We start from the raw sequence: 20754 nt of genomic DNA, 5'->3' as shown, positions 1-20754 counted from the left end.
GTCCGGTGGAATTCGGTTGTCGGAAATCTCTAGAAGGGGTGAAAGCATGTTTTTATAAAATGTTTTCATGTTTTTAATGTTTTTAAGTATGGAATTAATTGAGTTTTTGCATGAAATTTCTTTAAGGAAAAACCCAGGTTCGGCCGCCGAAACTTACTTTCGGCCGCCGAACATGCATGGACTTTGGGAGGCACGTTAGGCCCCCGAAAGTCTAAGTGAGGGAAGTGCAGGTTCGGCCGCCGAACCTTATGTTCGGCCGCCGAACATTGCATGGATGCGGAGGCACATTCGGCCCCCGAACGTGGCCTGGCCAGCCACTATAAAAGGGTCCCCTTGGTCCGCACGGGCGAGCTTTTTCTCTCCCATTGTCGGCCAAGGTGAGTCTCCACCGCTCCTCCCTCGATCTTGAGTGTTTCCTCTAGATCTTTCATGGTTTTAACAAGTTTTCATCTTACTTTGAAGTTTTTAAGCTTTTGAATCGAGCTTTGAGCAAGTTTTGAGTGCTTGGAGGTTCAAAGAGCTTAATCTCTCCATCTCCAAGCTAGGATCGCTTTCCTCTCGTTTCTTCAAGAGGTAAGGGTCGATCTTGAACCCTTTTTATGTTTTAAACAAGTTTTAAGTAAGATCTATGGGTAGAAATGCATGTTAGGACATATGTTGTGTCTATGGGTTTTGATGATGTTTGAGCAATGTAGCTTGATTGTGTGTGAATGAAGTGTTGTAGATGGGGTATATGCATGTTTGAGGCCCCTAGGAACTTGTATGTGTGTTTTAGTTGAGATATATGTATGATCTATGGTTTTGGGAGGCAGGAGGTTCATTTGAACCAAGTTTCTGCCGTTTGGCAGAAACCAGGTTCGGCAGCCGAAGGGAGTTTCGGCCGCCGAACCCCTCTTGTGAAGGCAGCTTTCGGCTGCCGAAGGTGCCCCCGAAAAGAGACTTTCGTCTCTGTCTGGCACTTTCGGCCGCCGAAGGTGCCGCCGAACCTAGCTGAGTTTCGTCTCTGTCCAGGACTTTCGGCCGCCGAAGGTGCCGCCGAAGGTGCCCTGTTCAGCCGTTTCATGCATATTTTCTGTGATGTTTTCATGATGTTTTAGGGGGTTTTTGGGGGATATATTAGAGTTGTGTTTATATATGTTTGGTCCCTCATTGGAGTCCACCTGTGTAGGTTCGGACCCGAGGAACCGAGGACCCCAGCAGTGAGTGAGCTGCTTCAGTGTCTGGTCAGAGCTAGCCAGAGGTGAGTGGAAACAAGCTTAATGTTTTAAATCAAATAACTGAATGTTTTGAGCATGCTTCACGCATCATGATGATATGTAATAGGCTGATTGCATTAGAGCACGAATATGTTGCATTGCATTTTCCTTTGTGGTTGTGGGTGAATGCTGTATGATCCAATTAGTCCACGAGACTTTATGTATGTTATGACAGGAAGACCAGGACCCCATGCTACGGCCTGGCACGAGGCTTAATATATGATATGACAGGAAGACCAGGACCCCATGCTACGGCCTGGCACGAGGCTTAATATATGATATGACAGGAAGACCAGGACCCCATGCTACGGCCTGGCACGAGGCTTTATATATGTTATGACAGGAAGACCAGGACCCCATGCTACGGCCTGGCACGAGACTTTATGTATGTTATGACAGGAAGACCAGGACCCCATGCTACGGCCTGGCACAAGACTATGTTGGGACTAATTGGTGACAGGTTCACCCTTGATGTGAATTGTCTGTGATATGATGCATTCCATGAAAGCATGAATTTTAATATAATGTTTTTAGTTTCTGCTCACTGGGCTTTTAGCTCACCCCTCTCCCCTAACCCCAGGTTTGCAGGTACGGGATTGATAGAGAAGAAAAGAAGAGAAAAGTCATATGTATGTAATAGCTAGAGTATGTGGACATGACAATGATAAGAATGTAATGTAAAGTTTGAACAGTTATGTTTATGTAACTATGTTATTGAGGATAGAGTTGTGCTTGACCATAGTAGATGTTAATCCCTTGGTACGTACATGATCTTATTTTATGATGTATATGTGAACCAACTCAACACAGAATATATATTGCCATTGAGGCTTTGATGACGTCCCACAGAGGGATTAATGTTTATGTATATGATGAATATAGTGCATGCACAGGTTGAGTTTGGTGAATGAAGAAAAAGAAAAGTTTTTAATTCTTATGTATGTTTGTTGATCATGTATGGGATTAAACAGGTAAACAGGATGTATGTAGGCTTGCTACGGGTTCCGGCGGCCTTAAGTCGACCTGAATCCTAGCGCCGGTAGCGGTCCGATTTTCGGGTCGTTACATGACTGGTCCCGAACCAGCTGTTCCTCTGGGATTCCCATCTGCTGGAAAACCCGATATGGCAATAAGTTAACCTTACTTCCATCATCCACCAGAACCTTCTTCACCCGAAAATTATGAATGACTGCTTCAATGACAAGCGCGTCATCATGGGGCATCTGAACGCCCTGTGCATCCTCCGAAGAGAAAACGATGGTCATGGGAGAGTGTTCAACGATCTGCATGACCTCGCCATTGCTGGTCTCCCCTTCCCGGTTTCTCTTCTTGCCTCGACGGTTCATCCGTCCTCCAGTTCCTCCAACGATCATGTTAATAGTCCCACTGGACCCATCGTTCACTGGCCCCGTTCCAGTTCTCCTGGGCATCTGGGCTGCCGGACCGGGTTGAGGCCTCTGCCCCTCCGGTTTCTTCACAAAATTTTTGAGATGCCCCCTTTTTATCAATCTTTCAATCTCTGCAATTAACTGAAAACAGTTATTTGTGTCGTGGCCATGCGTTCGGTGATACTGACAATACTTATAAGGATTTCTCTGATCTGCTTCCGACTTCAAAGGTTGAGGCCACTGGAGAAACTCTTTATTTTGGACGGCCATGAGCACCTCGGCTCTAGACGCATTTAATGGAGTCGGTTTCTCCGGAACCCAAGGAGGGAGCGTTCTTGGTTTGAGAATCCGAGGAGGAGGAGGAGGCCTGTGATCCCTTCTTTCCCAGGCCTGCTTGTACGGTTCAGGCCTCTTTCCATGCTTCTTCTCGTGCTTCTCCGACCTCCCTTCCTCCGGGGCTTTTTCTTTTCCTTCCGCCCTTTTGGCAAATCTACTCGTTACTAAGGCGTCATCCTGCCTTATATACTTTTCCGCCCTCTTCATCAACTCGGCCAGTGAGATCGGAGGTTTCCTGCTTAGTGAACCGAAGAACTCGGCCGAGGTTGTTCCCTTCTGCATGGCCTCTACCGCCCTTCCTTCGTCAAGCTCGGGGATCTGCAGGGCCTCCGTATTGAAACGGGCGACGTACTCTCTGAGGGATTCACCAGCTTTTTGTCTCACTGTTTCCAGATAACTTGTCTTCCTATCTGCAGGCACCCCAGCTACGAACCGGCTAATGAAGCGAGTGGCCAAATCTCCGAAACTTTGAATGCTTCCGGCCTCTAGGCTGTTGAACCATGCCCTCGCTGGTCCCGAGAGCGTTGTTGGGAACACCTTGCACATCAGAGCATCTGACAGGGTTTGTAGCTCCATGAAGGTCTTATAGTTCATGACGTGCTCTCTCGGGTTACCAGCTCCATTATAGGCCGCCATCGGTGGCATCATAAACTTTTTGGGAACGGTCTCCTGCTGCATTAACTTTGAGAAGGGAGAAGAAGTAGGCAAGGAGGTTTGACTTTGATCTTTCTTACCTAGCTCGGCTAGGAGCTGCTCCTTCAACCTTTTCAGCTTTTGGTTCATTTTCTCGTCTTCCGGGCTGGATCTTTTGCCCAAACTACATTCTTCCTCCTCTGTTTCAGTTCCCGTTTCCCTGGTTGTTTCAGCAGAATAGTCATTCACCTCTTCATTTTCTATCCACTCTCTTGCCCTTCTCCCATGGATTCGGGCCTCCGGTTCTTCCTCTTCTCTGGCATTGTGGTTGTTAGTTTGGAGGCGGGCAGAGGTAGGTTGGGGTTCATCGGTTCTGGGTTCCTCCACTACTGGGAGTGCGTTTACTGGGGTGCTAAGTCCCCTTTGTTGCATTATCTGCCCCAACCAGTGGGCAGTGGTTTGTAGCTGGAGAGCCATGGTTTGAATGTCTTGGTTAGACAGGGTCATGGTGGGAGTATTCCCTGCCAGGCTTGGCGAGGGATTAAGAGAGATAGGTGTTTGGTTATTCAACGTTGTAGGGCTAGAAAAGGAGAACTGCTGCCCATCTTGGGCAGAGCTCAAGTCATTTGGAATATTAAGGTTACTGTCTTGGTGGTTTGCCATCGTGGATCTCAGTGGGTTTTGAAAGTGAAAACTCCGGTGATGAAAAGATCTCCTTCGTTTCCCACAGACGGCGCCAATTGATGATCTGAGATCCAATAGAATAGGGTTTTACAAGGGTTTTGTATTACTGAATAAGGCCTAAGCTTTCTAAGGAGGGGACTCCTCTTTTATACATTATCTTGCCTGCTGGTGACGTGTAAAGGTCTCTCCAGGATTGGGCCACGCATCTCTGCCATGCGGATTCGGAGGTACTAGGGTATTAGCCGCATGCTCCATGCATAACGGCCTCTGATTCTCCTCGTGCGTACGTTCGAGCGGATCTGCCAGGCTGTCTAGTGAATATTATTCTGGATCCTGGACTGGGCTGAGAGTTGGGCCGGATGCTAAGCCTGAGTGGAGAGGGCCTGCTTCGTGCGGGCCGGGCCGGCTTGAGTGAGGAAGATGGGTCGAGCCCGGCTTTGAAGGTTGGATGAGCCAGGCTTGTTATATATATCAGGTGTGTGTGGGCCTCTACGTCATGGGCCTTGGGCTGTGGTCAAGCCCCTGATCCGGGGTGAAGGAATTCAGCAGTCATCACCTGTGAATGGGTTTTTAGTCATTTAGCTTGTTAACTTCCATATTTGAATTTTTTGTTCATTTTCCTAGAGCAATCAAAGGCAAACCATTCATTTTGAAACAACACTATTCATTGTCGAAGGAGGTGGGGTTAGCTGTACTTTTGTTCAAATGAGGAAAGTTTTTCATGGCCTTTTGGCGTAGATAAAGGTTTCAGTGAAAGTTGGAACAGATAAGCAGGGAGAGTAGTCCTGCTAGGAAATGGTTTGGTCATTAATAGATTTGTGTTCACTGGCACTGGCAGTGTTACAATCACTAGCATCCATCCCTGGTGGAAGTTGAAGATAAGAATAAAAAAAAAAGAGGTTCTTGTTGGGCCAAACCAATGTAGTGAAAGAAGTAAAAGGTTGTTCTGTCTGATGTAAACTGACACAGCTACCTGTTTGCTATGTTCGCCACAAGCCACACCAAGGGGAAATGATTGTCCTTCACTCGCATCTCATGCATTTGAGCTTTATTGTATCATTGATGAAATTAGTATCTCATAAAATGCTCTAACGGGTTCATGGATGAAATTAGCAGCCCACAATGTTTGTTTGCTTCTATTGATTTGAAAAAAAGAAAAAAAGATTCAATTTTGGATTGAGTCTTTGAGTCTCTGAAATTGACTAAAGCCGAAAACTTTAATAAATTTTTTTAAAGAAATTGATTGAAAAAAGCGCTTATGGCCAAAGTACGGAAAACCAAAGCATCTTTTTAATTAGGGATAAATAAGCTGAGGAATTAATTTTTTTAAGAAATATAAATAAAAAACTTTATTATTGATTTGTATTACCAACCCAAAATATAGAAAATATTTATTTCCCTTATAAACAAAAAAGATATATATTGATTTGTGTTGTTATAGTTCAACAATCACACACCAGAAAACAAACGGTTAGTTGATTTGGCGTTGTTGCATGAAAAATCTGCTGCAATTTATCACTTCCAATTTATTTTATTTCTCCATATGCCTTGCATTTACCCAATCTTTTCTATAAATAAATAAATAATTGCAAAAATAGATCCCAACTATAAAGAAAACCCAACGTCTACATTTTCAAAGCCTCTCTTTAACCAAGTCTTTGCTACACTATCGCCAACACATTTCAAACCCCACTCCCTGTTCGCCACGTGTATAGATAAATTCATCCCTTTCTTTCTTGGCAATCCGCCCTTCTTTCTTGCCACGTGTCAGTATCTTTTTCCCTTTTTTTTTTTTTTTTAAATTTCTGCTTCAGGGAAAATTAAAATTCTTTAGGACCAAAATCTTTTTGACATTTTATTCAAGGGATCGTTTTCATTTCATAGGGTCCACCACTCCTCTCGGTCCCACCACAAGCCTCAAGCCCCTTATCCCCCGAACACAACGCCGTTATCTATCTTGGTTCTCCACCTGCCACGTAACCTATCCGTCAAAGTTGTCAAGCAACGTTATCTACACTTTTTAACGGAGATTCCCCTTTCGCCGTCAATTTTTTAAAAATTAGTTTTTAAATAAATAATTTAAAATTGTGATAGAATATATAATTTAAAATTTATATTTTCGTTTCTCAGATAATACTGACCAAAAAGCAACCACTAAAGACCTTCTTTTATGCCACGTAAGAAAATCATCTTCTCATTATCCTACGTGGCACAAAACCAACAGACAGACCCCAAGTTTCCTCAACATAACCCGGAACAGAGAGTTCCTAACATGCTCATAGGGATAACTGCTTGCATTTATCGAAATGACTAATCTACCCCCCTGCTTTGTGCGTCGGTAAATAACGTTGCTGTCACATGATAAAAAGATTAAGCAAAATTAAAAAATATCCAATCGTTTTTTAGGTTGATCTAATCAAAGACTATAAGAGGATCTGTGCCATCTGATTGGAGGAAGAAAGAGAAACATTTAAAAAGGAGCATTGGATCTGCAGACACGTGATGATCAATATAATTAAACAGATCCAAAATTTCAGTTGTTTAATTTCTATTTTATCAAATGCTCTCTCATTATATTATTATATAATAAAAAATTAAAGTTTAATACGTATAAATATACGTATTTTTTGTTCATTTTTACTATAGAATGATTAATTTTTATTTATTATTGAACATGATTTTAATGAATATTTGGCCTCTTTAAACTAATAATACAGCCATTAAACATTTATATAATAAAAAAGAAGCAATTTTTTTTCAATTATTCTTAAAAATATATAAACAAGACTTCAAAAAGTATACTTATAAAATGCCTGATAATATATGAAATTAAATTTATTATTTTCTTGAATTTAATGATAAAATTGTTTTAATAACCTTAAGCATTTTTTTAAAGATTATATGAATATATATTAGAAGGTATGAACTATCTAATTCTCAAAATTAAAAAAAAGGGGAATTATATATTGGACAGGAATTTACAAAAGGTTAACTTAAAATAATAATTAAAAATAAAAAATATTTTTCATTTATTTTTGAAATCATCCACCTAAGTAAAAAGCCAAAATATTCAAATGAGCGCAGCTCACTTCTGCACTTGCTCCCTACAGAATTGCGTAAAAATAAAAATTTTAAAAAATGAAAAATGGAAAAAATTAAAAAAAAGACAAAGTTCTTTCTCTAGTGATCCAACGCTTTTCTCGATCCTATGGATCACAGGAAGCCACAGGATCCCACTGCTGTCCACGTGGCAAAATCTTGAAGCCGCTGAAACCACTAGTGGGTCACCCAATAACGAAGAACCGGTCTTTAGGTGGTTTGCGTGACTGGCTATAGCAGGTACACTTCGAAGCGCTTACCAATAGGTCCGGTAAGCGGGGTCAATTGTATAATACCTGGGGTTTAAGCAAAGGTTGGATGATTTCAGAGGGTTTTGCAATCAGAAGGAAGGGAAATAGAGAGAGTTTTCATCTTGGATTTTTAGAGGAAGAAAAATGGGAATGGGTATCATTTGAAACTACGTTTTCCTGAGAAAATATGGGATAGAAAATGAGAGAATCCGTGGGAAGCTCTCGTGTTTGGGGAAGGGGAATTCTGCTTTCTTCTTTGATCTCTGCATTTGCTTTCAAATCTTGAAAATTCCGTTGCCACATAGCTTTCTAAGGGTAAAAGGTTTTGACTTTGCGGCGAAAAACCCTTGCTAGGAGGTGAGACGTACAGTTTGGTTCACCAATTGTATTCAAGTTTATGTTTTTGGTCTGGGTTTTATGGGTGGGATGGAATTTTCCTGTTTTAGAACAGTGTGTTTGGTTTCTGGGAAACAATGGGAAGGGAAAAGGAAGAGGGGAATTTGGAAAGAACATTTAACCCCAATAATGTTACTTCACTCAAAGTTTTAAACTCTTGATTTGCATTCATTTTGTTTAACAAGTCAAGTGGGTCTGTGGTTTTGTTTTATTGGCTTTAACTCCTTTCTTTATTTAGATTTCTTCTGTTTGCTGTATTTTCTTGAATGGATTTGCCTCTTCATGCTCAATTCTGCTTTCAACGGGTTTGATCTGATTTCCAAAGTGATTTGTGCTTTTAAATATGAATTTTGCTTTAATTTTTATTGTCATTTTTTTTACCGAGTTTTTTTTTTTTTTTTAAATAAATCCTCTCAAGGTAACTTCTGGTTGAGGTTTTTAGATCTTTGAAACTTATTTTTGTCTGAATTGAACAGAATTTTCTGCAAGAGTGTCTTAACTTATCTTTCTTTTCTTTTAAATTCTCTTACATCGATCCCCCTTATCAGGGTCTTGTAATGGTTTTTTTTTTTTTTTTTCCTTCCATCATTTTTTTTTGGATTTGTTAAATTTTCCAAAGATGTTCCTTCATAGAACTGAAAACTAGATCTCTATGTCTGGAATTTACAGAAAGCATGGAGTAAAGATATGTTGGGCGTATGCTGTTTTTTTTTTCCTTTATTTTTTATTTATTTATTTTGTACCTCAAACTGTCAGTAGCACATCAAGTCTCATTTTTTTATGCTGTTCATTTCTTTTAGTTTTTTTTTTTTTTATGCGCCTAATTCTGCCATTCTTTTCTCTCTTCTTTGATTCCATGTTTTCTGGTTAATTTTCAGTCGTGCACTTGTTGGTGTATTTAGATCATTAGGATCTTGTTATAAATTATACTCGTCGCTCAAAGTTTCTGCTCTGTATCTCTGGATTCTATGTGGGTTGAACTGGCTACAAGGAATAGTGACTTCAGACTATTGATCAGATGTCTCAATTCTGGTCGGAAGTTTGGCAAATCCCGAGTCCATATTGCCAATTCATTACCAGAAGCAAGAACTTCGGTTGTTGTGCCTTTGAGATGATGGTGTTTGTGATTTTTCTTTTCCTGTTTATCTCTGTATATTTTATTGCTGGTTGATGGGTTTCACTATTCTGTTTTTAAATCGTGTCACCCATGTATTTTTCCTTTTTGGTATTATCTAATGTAGAGCCCCTTTCCTGTCTGAATTTCTAATGTTCTATGTTTTATTGTCGAAATATGTATATCCGGTCGACAATCATGAAATAAGTAATCGCTAGATGCTTACTTTTGTTTGTTGTCACTGTCAGGTTCCTCTGACTGGGTTTTGTGACCTCAAATGATTGGCAAGATTTGCATTTCAAAATTGGAACCTGAAATGCTGTTTCTCTGCTTGTGATGTGTCCTTCTTGGTATTTTCTCTGAGATATGGTTTTGCAGAAAAGGTTAGACTACGGATTCAATGGCTATCAGGTTCCTCCCACACCCAGAGCTACCAGATCGGCAAGGGTAACGTACACTGCTCTTCTGTTATTGCTTCAACAATTCTTGTCCTTTTTATCTGCGTAACAAAAGCTCCGATCTATTTTTGTGCACTTTTCTTTTGCAGAGGAGGAGTTCCTTTAAGAAGAAAACTGGAGAGAACCAAATGTGTGCATTTGACTTGTTGGCCATTGTAGCTGGGAACTTATTGCTTGAGAAAGGAAACAACACTCCCAGTTCTAGTGATATTTCAGCTGACAAAGATCACTGCAAGGTTGCCAATAATGCTGTTAAAAATGAATGTCAAAATGATGAGAAAAATATGAAGGTTGAAGTTCATGATCAAGGAAGCATAACTAGGAGCTTCTTTGTTTCAGAGCTTGTCTCACAAGGTAATGAACAAAACCATTGTTCCAAAGAATATTTGTATGCTGAGAATGATCTCAATTTAGGATTAGCTGCTACAGTAGCGACTTCTGAGTGTGCAGAGAGGATTGGCTCTGGGATGATGGTGAATAGCAAAAGCCAGAATGAAATAAGAACTTTTGCTGGCAACTTAGATGTTGGCCCCTCTTTGCTTAGGGAATTTGATAACTGTAAACTAGAGCGTGAAACTAAAAAACTAATAAAAGATGAGCCCCATAAATGTGGCAAGGTACAAAATGGCACTGTGGCTAACATGTGCAGCTTTGAGGATCCAGTGGTCTGGGATGAAAAACCTCATACACTTGTCAGTTCAGGCAGTAGTACCAAGGTGCCTTTGCGTGGGAACAACAATTCCCATAGTTCGTACCCAACAAATGGGGATAATGTAAATGTTAATAGTAGAGATGATGACGAAAACTCCTCTGGGTGTACTCACCCTAGCACCACAAAAAAATTCTTTAGGCCAGCACCACGGATTGGAGATCGAAGAATAAGGAAAATTTTGGCTTCTAAATACTGGAAAGGAGCTCCAAGATCAAACGATGCAACACTTTCTAACACTGGTAAGTGCTTTATGATTTAAAGTTACATGCTCGTTCCAAATGTCAGCATTATTTTCCATGCTACTAAATCATTTGTTCTGTTTTTAAATGATTGTGTGCATGCAGATGGTGCTGATTCAAAGCCTCTTTACCACAAGAGGAAGAACTATTATAAATATCAGAGATCAGAAAGGCTATATCCTTTCAAAAAGAGGAAGCACTTTGCCTATGGTTCACAATTAGATTCTGGAGAAGGGATGAGTAATGAGTTTGTTTCTGATTCACCTAAGAAGGGCAATGATGAAGATGCCGCTGGTTCCTGTTCAAAGCTGCATGCAGGTCTTTTTCTTCATTTCTGCTCTGATATTTTGCTTTAACTTTTCTGATTTATTGCTAAATATAATCTTTCAGTGATGATCCTAATTTCTCATGCAGCTATTGAGGCCCCATCTTCTGTTGCAGGTCAACACAATTCATTCCGACCTAGGCATTCTCACGGTATGAGAATCTTTGATGGAAATGAAATGATTCATATGTACTCTTTTGAGTGGGTTGGTGTGTGACATTCGAAGAGTTTCTTACACGAAGATGTATTTCCTTTTACTCAGTGAAGCTTAGGATAAAATCTTTCAAGGTACCCGAGCTTTTTATTGAGATTCCAGAAAGTGCAACTGTTGGTTTATTGAAGGTATAACATTTTTTATTATTATCATTCTGATAATGGAATTTTCTTACTGCTCAGTGTCGTAGGCATATGGCTAGATGATAAAGAAGAAACTTACATCATTGTGCAACCAAGATTTGGGGGCTCCTGCACTGCCCATTTCCATATGTGTTGTTGTGAAGAGTGATTGCATATTGGCATATCTATTTTTATGTTTCGTTTGCATATTCTATAGAAGCTTATGCACTAGCCAATTCTTTGATGGGCCTTTTCATGTAGGTCCTTTTCATTAGAATTTGGACACTTGGTTTCCAGTGTGCATTAATACGTAATTTTTCCACAGAGGACTGTCATGGAGGCTGTGACCACTATACTTGGAGGTGGATTACGTGTTGGTGTACTTCTGCAGGGAAAGAAGATTCGAGATGACCATAAAACTTTACAGCAGACTGGAATTTGTCACAATAATCAATTGGATGCTTTGGGTTTTAGCCTAGAGCCCAATTCTTCTCGGGCTGCCCCTTCTTTTTGCCCTGTGGATTCTCCTTTTCTGATTGACACAGCACAGCCTGTAAGCAGGTAATTGGCACTTCAACAAGTTGAATTTGAGCTCATTTCCTATCAGTTGTTTGTTTTCATATACTAGGCTTATAAGCATTGTTTTGACAATCCACTTCATTATTTTTTACAATTATTATTTAAGAAATTGACTTTCCACTGATTGATAAATAACAAGGAACTAAATTGCTTGAGAATCAAGAATGTTTGAAAATTAACATTCTGTTTGTTGTTTTTGTTACATTTTCATAACTAGGGATTGAACTTCCATACTGACATGTCTAACCCTTATGGCACTAAAAATTGCTTTTAGAGCTTGAGAATTTTGCAGTGAATGACATGAAAGAATATGTTGAATTAAAAAGAAATATGATTTGATGCTGGGGAAAATCAGATCATTAAGTTAAACTAGGTTTTGAATTGTTCATGAATTCTTAAACTTGTGAACAATGAGATGAGTGTTATGAATGGTCTGCTTGAGCTTTTCCTCTCCAGATCTAAATAATCAAGTTGGCTGCTGATGAACAAGTTCTTTTACCAGGTATCCACCAGCTCCAAGCGTTGCACATCATGCCACTTGTGCTGCTTCTCCTGAGCCTCATCAGACTAATTTAGGGAATTTAATTGAAAGTGACCATGATTCAGCACCCTCTCCTACAGCTATGTCTATTGAAAAAGGCACAACTGATTCAAAAGCTTTGGTTCCTGTGCCAGAAATGAATATAGAAGCACTAGCTGTGGTTCCAGCAGATCTAAAATCAAAGCGCTCTGAGATTGTGCAGCGCCGAATTCGTCGACCTTTCTCTGTTGCTGAAGTTGAGGCCTTGGTGCAAGCAGTTGAGAAACTAGGAACTGGCAGGTATATTTATTGTCTTGATGATTCACAGCTAAAGTAACTAGGAAAAGCTGGTGGAGACATTTTATACTGAGATTGGTTTGTTTGGATTGGCCTGCAAAGATAATTTGTAGCCTAGCCCTTGGCCCGTCTGGTGGTGACTATCTCATAGCAAATATAAGATCATGAATTTTTAATGCTGTTTTCTCTCTTTCCAATTCTGTTTAAAAAAAGGGAAAATTTTGATGTATTTGTGAATCCCAGCAGATGGCGAGATGTCAAGCTGCGAGCTTTTGACAATGCAAAGCACCGAACTTATGTGGATCTGAAGGTGAGTCTTTTTAGTTTTATCTCTTCCAGCTCATATGATCTTTCTGTTTTTGTTTTTTTCTCTTGGTAACTGGTCTTAAGATATATAATTGATTGGATAATTTATAGAGTTAATTTATCTGAGAAATGGTTGCTTGCAGAACTGGGCTATGATTAGATAAAACTTCATTACCTTTAATTGTCTGTGTAGGTTTATCTCTAAAATAACAAGACATTGTTTTTATTCCTCATTATTAACATGCCCTTTTGCCCTTATTCAAGTTTCTTAATGCCTGCTTAAAAAGGAAAAAAAATTGAAGAAAGAAAGAAAAGAATGGTGGATATGGTGGTCCGTTGTTTGAAAGGGTAATATTTATGGTTAATGCAGGACAAATGGAAAACACTTGTGCACACGGCAAGAATATCCCCTCAACAAAGGAGGGGAGAGCCTGTCCCCCAGGAGCTTTTGGATAGGGTCCTAACTGCACATGCTTACTGGTCCCACCAACAAGCCAAGCAGCACATCAAGCAGCAGCAGCAGCCGCCTTCCCTAGAGCTCTAAATGAGGAGCTTAGGACAAAAAAAAAAATTAGAGTGGTAGATTTCATGTGTATTATTGTTATTTTTAATGTATAAATGAAAATAAAGATGTTAGAAGAATTCTTGTGTAATATTCTGTGGCTCTGGCCTTGATTCTTTTCCTTCCTGGAGAGGTATGGCTCTTGTAAATGGTGATGGAATAAGAGATGTGCTAACGGAATTCTTTTGTGACTCGATTCAAATGTTTCTTTCATCCTTCATTAAGGTTTAGAAATTTGCTTACATAAAAGAAAATGTAATCAAGAGCTAACGGAGGACAAGTAGGTAGTGGTTGGACATGGTTGGAGATAGCATTAATGGATTAAAAGCCTAAAAAATCATTGTCAAATGATGTCATAACTCATATAATACAAATGTAAAAGTCAGTCTCATATCTCTTTCACAAAAAGGGCAATCTTCTAATTCAAATTTTTGCTAAAATTATACCCTAATAGATAAATAGATACTCTTGTGGCTACAATTTTATAAAGCCATTTCCTTTCCTATTATTCATCAACAGACACTATCCTACTACTATGTATGGCCAACAAAATTTTAAGTTTTATGTAGATAACCTTGTTTGGGTGAGGCTGAGGCTGAGGCTGAGGCTTTGGTTGTAGTATGTGTTTGTAGCCCATTTGGCCTTTTGGGTTTGTGCTTTGTTAATATTTTCATTATTAAATTAATACACTCATATTAAATACTATGGCCTAATATGTTTATTTATATTACTTTTGTGAAAAAAGATGCATATTTTCTTTATATATATACATATGGCAAGATTTATATTTTCTCAATTAACTTGAAATTTAGCGTTTGAATTTTAAAAATTAAAATAATTTCTAAACATATTGATATTTTATATATTTATTAGTTTCACATTTTATATTAGAGGGGAATCCATTTAATTAGAGCCCACCTGTGTACTTGAATTTATATTTTACAAGTTGTGATAGTATTTTTATTTATTGTGTATTTATGTTTTAAGGAGAAAATAATACAAAAAATATGATATTTCTCTTCAAACACAAATACGACTTGTCGTTGTCTAACAATATTCAGATCATACTATAATAAATTTTATACTAATAGTACTAGAGCCGGTTTTAGGAATTCCATCCCAATCAAAACAATTTATATATATAAAAAAATATGGTAATAGTAATGGTCATACCAAGTATCTCTTATTAAAGTTTCATTTATTTTTTTTTAATTATAATGTCAAATTATTATGAATAATCAATTATTTTATCACAATGAAATAAGTTTAATTTGATATTAAATTTTTAGAATTAATGATCTATACTTTACTGATATTAGAGTTATTTTTAAGATTGTAAAATTTTTAATTTTAAATTTCAGAAAAAATTAATTATATATAATAGATAATTTTAGCACTGATAATAATATATGTGTGAATTATTTTAATTTTTTAAGCTTTGAGAATGCAGAAGTTGAATCCTAATAATAATTTCTTTTTTTTTTTAAATACTTTTATAGCTACTTTCATTCTCCAATCAATATATGCATGAATTTTATAAATTAGAAATTAGAAATTATAATTACGAAATAATTATTTTTTTTAAAAAAGACTGTAAAGTTCGCGGTAAGTAAGAGTGGGTGTCGGTGAAGAAAATAAAGCAAGTGGTTCACGGAATAGAACGTGTAGGGGTGTGCGCGTGGGTCACTGACGCGTTTACTGTATTTTTCCACTTCGATGGCCACGTTTCATCATTTGACACGTGTGGCACCTTGGTGCACCTGACGGAATAAAAGGTTCCCCCACGAATCGTTTGACTAATAGAAGAGGCCGCAACTTAACAGGTAAAACCGTGTAGGAAATGGGTCCCACACCACCATGAAACGATGTAATGATGGAACCAATCGCCCCTTCCTCCTGCGTATACTGTGGGACCATTTGCAAATAATAATAATAATAATAATTATTTATTTTTATTTTTATATAATATCATAATTATTAATAAAAATTTAAAATTTAAAAAAAATAAAACTTTACTATTTAAAATATATGATATTTTATTTTATTTAAAATATTATTAATAGAAAACAAAAATTTTTAAATATAAAAAATAGATATAATTTATAATATTAAATATAAATATTTTAATATATATTATTTATATGTAATATTTTATATAATATGAATTTATTTATATTAAATATTTAGTTAATATAATATATTTAATATTGCATATAATAAATATAACCTATATTTAATTTTAATATAAAATTTAAATTAAAAATTATATGTTATTAATAATTTAAAATTTTAAAAATTATATTATAATTTGTTATTAATTTTTTAAATTTAATTCAATCCTCTTAATTATAATTTTAATAAATTAAAAAGATTTAGTTTAAGATTTAAAATATTTAATTTTAAAAAAATTTATTAATAATTTATAATTAATTTTTTTAAAAAAGGAGTTTCTAATTAGTTAAATGTACGCATACCTGACTAAAAGGTTTTAGTCCGTAAATAATAATTTATTATGAATATAATATTGATAAAGTTTTATCAATGGCTGGTATAAACAACTGGATGGAGATAATAACTTTCCATTTATCAAATTTGTGCAGTGATTCAGGAAAAAGAGGGTCCTATGGAAATGGCCGGTAACGTTGCTTTCTTCGCTTCCTGAAATTATCGGAACCTACTCTATCACCGAGTCTCTGTAATTAGATATAGACAGAAAAGCAATATTTATTCTCTTTTATTTACAAAAGCTAAAGAGAACCTTCCTACTATAATGCTTCTTATCCTTTAGCTTTGGTTTTCTCTGTTTCTCAGGTACGCTGATGCTCTCAGTTTTAGGTTCTTCGTTTAATCAATTTTTTTATCCCTTTTCTTCAGTCATTTAATTAAGATTAGCACCTAGAATTACGGGTTTTCAATAGTTCTTCGAGCTTCAACCTGTTTTGCTTTAACATTTCGTCCTGTCCTATTTCTGCTCTAATTTCTGTCTCTGCTAGCTTCAACTAGTGTGCTTTTGTGGGTTTTAGTTATAAAGCTGAGATTTCTTGTTAATTGGGTAAAAGACAAAGATCCCTCTGTTTGATTCGTTTTGGGTATTTTGATCTCTCCGTATTGATGAAAGTTTTGGTTTTTGGTGTAAATCTCTGTAGTTTTTCAACTTTGCCTTAGATTTTGGTGGAGACATTGAATAATTTATGGGTATTTGATCTCACTTAACTGCTTAAGTACCTAAAAGTTGGGTTTTTGGCTTGCAAAATTATTGCGCTTGTCTGCCTTTAAAAGCTCATAGTTGAGTTAGTGGAGAGCAGTCAGCCAATCAGTTCAATTTTTGGAGTTTGATTGGTTAGGGTTAGGAGTAGGGTTTTATTGATGGGAACAGATTCGGGTTTTTCTGGAATCTCTGGTTTCAAATTTGAGGATGATATTCTTTTCCCTGATTCAGATCAGTATTCAAACCCTATTAACGGTTTCAAATTCAAACACACCCTAGACTTTAACTCTGTAGACAGTTCACTTGTTTTGCCTGACCTAGATCCCAGTAAGGCTTCTCTGTCATCCATCATGACCACAGATGCAGACTCACCTTCAGATGATAATGATTTCTCGGAGACTGTCCTAAAGTACATAAGCCAGATGCTTATGGAGGAGGACATGGAAGAGAAACCATGCATGTTCCATGACCCTCTGGCACTTCAAGCTGCTGAGAAATCTCTGTATGATGTCCTTGGTGAGAAGAACCTGCCTTCACCTAATCAATCATATTTCTATGGTGACCAATTTTTGGTTGATAGTCCTGACGGTGTTTTTAGTGGTTCCTATGATTATAGCAGCAATAGTAGTTCCAGTTCTAATATCGGTGGTTCAGTTGAACAATGGAGTGGTGAGCTTGGGGAATTTAAACCATCATTTATGCAAACTCCTCTTCCTACTAATTTCATTTTCCAATCTGTTGCAAACTCCAGTTCACAAGAGCCAATCAAATCAGAAAATGGGTTAGCAAGAAATGATTTTGGTGAGATGGGGTCCTCTATTGGTAAGATTATGGTGCAAAATTTGTTCAGTGACGGTGAATTGGCATTACAATTCCAGAAAGGTGTAGAGGAAGCTAATAAGTTCCTTCCTAAGGGTAATCAACTGCTTATTGATTTGGAAACTGTATCTATGCCAGCCCTGAAGGAAAAAGACATGAAGGTGGCAGTAAAGGTAGAGAAAGAGGAGAGGGAGTATTTGCCTAATTTGACTAAAGGAAAGAAGAATCACGATCGGGAGGATGAAGATTTGCAGGAAGAAAGGAGTAACAAACAGTCTGCAGTATATGCAGATGAAAGCGAGCTAGCTGAGATGTTTGATAAGGTATTGGTATGCACAGGGGAAGAATGTGGACCTCCTACATGTATTCTTAATGACAGTTTGCAGAGTGGATCAAGCAAAACATTGCCTCAGAATGGACAAACAAATGGATCTACTCCTGGTGGTGGTGGAAAGAATCGGGCTAAGAGACAAGGCAATAAGAAGGAAGTGGTTGATTTGAGGACCCTTCTGGTTCTATGTGCACAAGCTGTGTCTGCTGATGATCGCCGGACAGCTTATGAACTACTAAAGCAGATAAGGCAGCATTCTTCGCCTTTTGGTGATGGGTCTCAAAGATTAGCTCATTGCTTTGCCAATGGCCTCGAAGCACGTTTGGCTGGGACAGGAACCCAGATCTACACTGCCCTGTCTTCTGAAAAAGCTTCAGCTGCAGATATGTTGAAAGCTTACCAAGCTTACCTTTCTGCCTGTCCATTTAAGAAGATTGCAATCATCTTTGCAAACCACAGTATTCTGGCTGCTTCTAAGAAAGCAACAACCCTTCATATAATAGACTTTGGTGTATTATATGGTTTCCAGTGGCCTGCTCTCATTTATCGCCTATCAAAAAGAGCTGGTGGGCCTCCCAAGCTGCGTATTACAGGGATAGAGCTTCCACAAAGTGGTTTCCGACCTGCAGAGAGAGTTCAGGAAACAGGCCGCCGCTTGGCAAAATATTGTGAGCGCCATAATGTTCCATTCGAGTACAATGCCATAGCAAAGAAATGGGAAACTATCCAAATTGAAGACCTCAAGATTAATGGTGGTGAATTTGTTGCTGTGAATTGTCTTTTCCGATTTAGAAACCTACTTGATGAGACAGTTGTGGTTAACAGTCCCAGGAATAGTGTTCTAAATTTAATCAGTAAGACAAAGCCAGATATATTTATCCATGCCATTGTTAATGGGTCTTATAGTGCCCCGTTTTTTGTCACAAGGTTCCGGGAGGCTCTTTTCCACTTCTCAGCATTGTTTGATATGTTTGATACTAATATGTCCCGTGAAGATCAAATGAGGTTGAAGTTTGAGAAAGAGTTCTATGGTCGGGAAGCTTTGAATGTCATAGCTTGTGAGGGCTCAGAAAGGGTTGAAAGACCAGAGACATACAAGCAATGGCAGATTCGGAACATGAGAGCTGGGTTGAAACAACTTCCTTTGGACCCTCAACTCCTAAACAAACTCAAGTGTAGAGTGAAGACAAGATACCATGAAGATTTTGTGGTTGATCACGATGGCCAATGGATGCTGCAGGGATGGAAGGGACGGATTATTTATGCATCCAGCGCCTGGGTTCCTGCATAGGAACAACATAGTTTGTTTCTAGGGGAACGGTTCCACAGTAGTATTTTCACAGTTGAAGCTGCCTGAGATGAAGAGAGCCAGAAGTAGACCTGGTAGTTGTATCTATATTTGATTGTACTAATCGAACCTTTAATATTATAATTCAATAGATGGCATGTTATATAATTAGCCAAAGCCCTTTGCTCATGGATGTGATTATGATGTTGTCAATATGTTCATGTTTCTTTTTATATTTTTTTGTTCTTTTGGGAATGCATTTCACTGGAAATGTCCTTGGTCAAGGATTCAGTATTGGCAAGCCTCGTAACTGGATGTGCCACTTTGGCACTTTTGATTTACAGCACCCTTCAATTGAATTATAAAATTTTTCTGGTTGGTATTTTCTGGAGATAATTGTTTTCCTCCTATCACTAACAGTGCCAACCACCCAACCAAATGAAAGTTGGACGTAGTCAACTATGATCAATTCTGGTAAATTTTGTTCAGATACAAGGAAAGTTTCTGTTGAAGTCAATGTTATCTGAAGTATGAAGGTGCAGAATTTATTAATGTGTGTCAGTTGTGATGATGCAAGCAACAGCTAGTCCAAGTCTCTCTTATTACTTCAAAACCTTGGCTACCAAGCAAAAGACTGTTCCTTATTTGTTTTTTTAATCTTATTGAATCCCATGAATGTAGTCCCAGGTAAGGTGACTGATAGCGAAACATTTTACTGAAGATTCAATGTACCAGCAGTGGTGGGGAACATTGTCTCATTATTGATGAGGAATTCTTAGTAATTCAAAGAAGACAAAAGCTCCAATTAGTGTCGTTACCATGTTTGAAGGTTGAAAGGTAAAAGAAAAAGATAATGAGAATGTAGGAAGATAATGTTTGAGAACACAGTAGAGGACAGATTTCAATCAATTTAAATTAATTGGATAAATTGGGTATGGTTCTATTTTTCTAATCTGCGTTTACTTGAAGAGGTCTCAGTCAACAGATACAGATTGGTTGATAGAAGGTGGCCAAGAGAGAGGCCAATAAGGACCAAGCAAAATCCCATTTCTTATCTCTGTTTTTTTTTATATATAAAATGCAAATATTATATATTTTATTTATAATTAGGATCATACTATATAAAGAATACCAAAGTATATTCGTGCCAATTAATTATACTAAGGCCCAGGTTTTTGAATTTTATCAATAAAATGAAGATATGATAAAAAGTCAGTTATTCTAGTGATGGTGACGTATTTATGAAGGAAAGTAGAGATGTAGAATACAATGGGTATCTGTGAATTCTGAGCTGAATAGGCTTTCTTCTGCTTTTTACAAGTGGTTAAATCCATTCATTTTAGTTTTTTAAACTTAATATATATATATATAGGTACAGGTAACACATGGTGTTGAGTTTATGATATTATTTAAAAAATAAATAAATTATATTGAAATTACGTACTTGTATGCGTATGCAGCTACCATTATTTGGATTCTCCATGTATTTTAAAGAAAGAAAAACCTTGATGGAATCTCTTGATTATTTTTTAATATATTATATAATTTTTGAATAAATAAATAGAGGAGGAGATAAGTGGGAAAATAAATGAGTGGGTGGGAGAGACTTGCTCCTCA

The 20754-nt window shown here is 37.6% G+C and overlaps 2 protein-coding genes across 5 annotated transcripts; both read left to right on the top strand.

The window, feature by feature from the left end:
• Positions 1–7711: 7711 nt before the first annotated feature.
• LOC110622784 (telomere repeat-binding protein 5) lies at positions 7712–13693 on the top strand. Of its 4 annotated transcripts, XM_043959585.1 has the most exons (11): positions 7712–8004; positions 9406–9604; positions 9705–9969; positions 10066–10566; positions 10672–10884; positions 10981–11043; positions 11154–11233; positions 11553–11788; positions 12309–12626; positions 12867–12933; positions 13300–13693. In XM_043959585.1, the coding sequence occupies exons 2-11, from the start codon at positions 9524–9526 to the stop codon at positions 13471–13473; spliced, it is 1998 nt and encodes a 665-aa protein (XP_043815520.1). In that variant the 5' UTR covers positions 7712–8004; positions 9406–9523; the 3' UTR covers positions 13474–13693. The 4 variants fall into 4 exon arrangements, with proteins under 4 accessions (XP_043815520.1, XP_021623310.1, XP_021623155.1 ...); XM_021767618.2 differs by having other exon boundaries at positions 9705–10566; positions 11008–11043; XM_021767463.2 differs by having other exon boundaries at positions 9705–10566.
• A 2374-nt stretch (positions 13694–16067) lies between these two features.
• On the top strand, positions 16068–19308 carry LOC110622712 (scarecrow-like protein 14). Its single transcript, XM_021767342.2, has one exon. The coding sequence runs from the start codon at positions 16858–16860 to the stop codon at positions 19138–19140; it is 2283 nt and encodes a 760-aa protein (XP_021623034.1). The 5' UTR covers positions 16068–16857; the 3' UTR covers positions 19141–19308.
• Positions 19309–20754: the final 1446 nt, after the last annotated feature.

Source organism: Manihot esculenta, chromosome 1 (genome assembly GCF_001659605.2).
Source record: "Manihot esculenta cultivar AM560-2 chromosome 1, M.esculenta_v8, whole genome shotgun sequence".
In the NCBI taxonomy this organism is placed as follows: Eukaryota; Viridiplantae; Streptophyta; class Magnoliopsida; order Malpighiales; family Euphorbiaceae; genus Manihot; species Manihot esculenta.
The sequence above is the reverse complement of the archived record's forward strand: the minus strand, read 5'-3'. Positions and strand labels throughout refer to the sequence as shown.

What these genes read in the sequence shown, in the direction of transcription:
- LOC110622712 (XM_021767342.2), top strand. Translation starts at nt 16,858, where the DNA reads ATGGGAACAGATTCGGGTTTTTCTGGAATCTCTGGTTTCAAATTTGAG.
- LOC110622784 (XM_021767463.2), top strand. Translation starts at nt 9,524, where the DNA reads ATGGTTTTGCAGAAAAGGTTAGACTACGGATTCAATGGCTATCAGGTT. An exon ending in GAGCTACCAGATCGGCAAGG is followed by an intron (nt 9,605 to 9,704) that starts GTAACGTACACT and finishes TTTCTTTTGCAG; the next exon opens with AGGAGGAGTTCCTTTAAGAA. An exon ending in GAACTTATGTGGATCTGAAG is followed by an intron (nt 12,934 to 13,299) that starts GTGAGTCTTTTT and finishes TGGTTAATGCAG; the next exon opens with GACAAATGGAAAACACTTGT.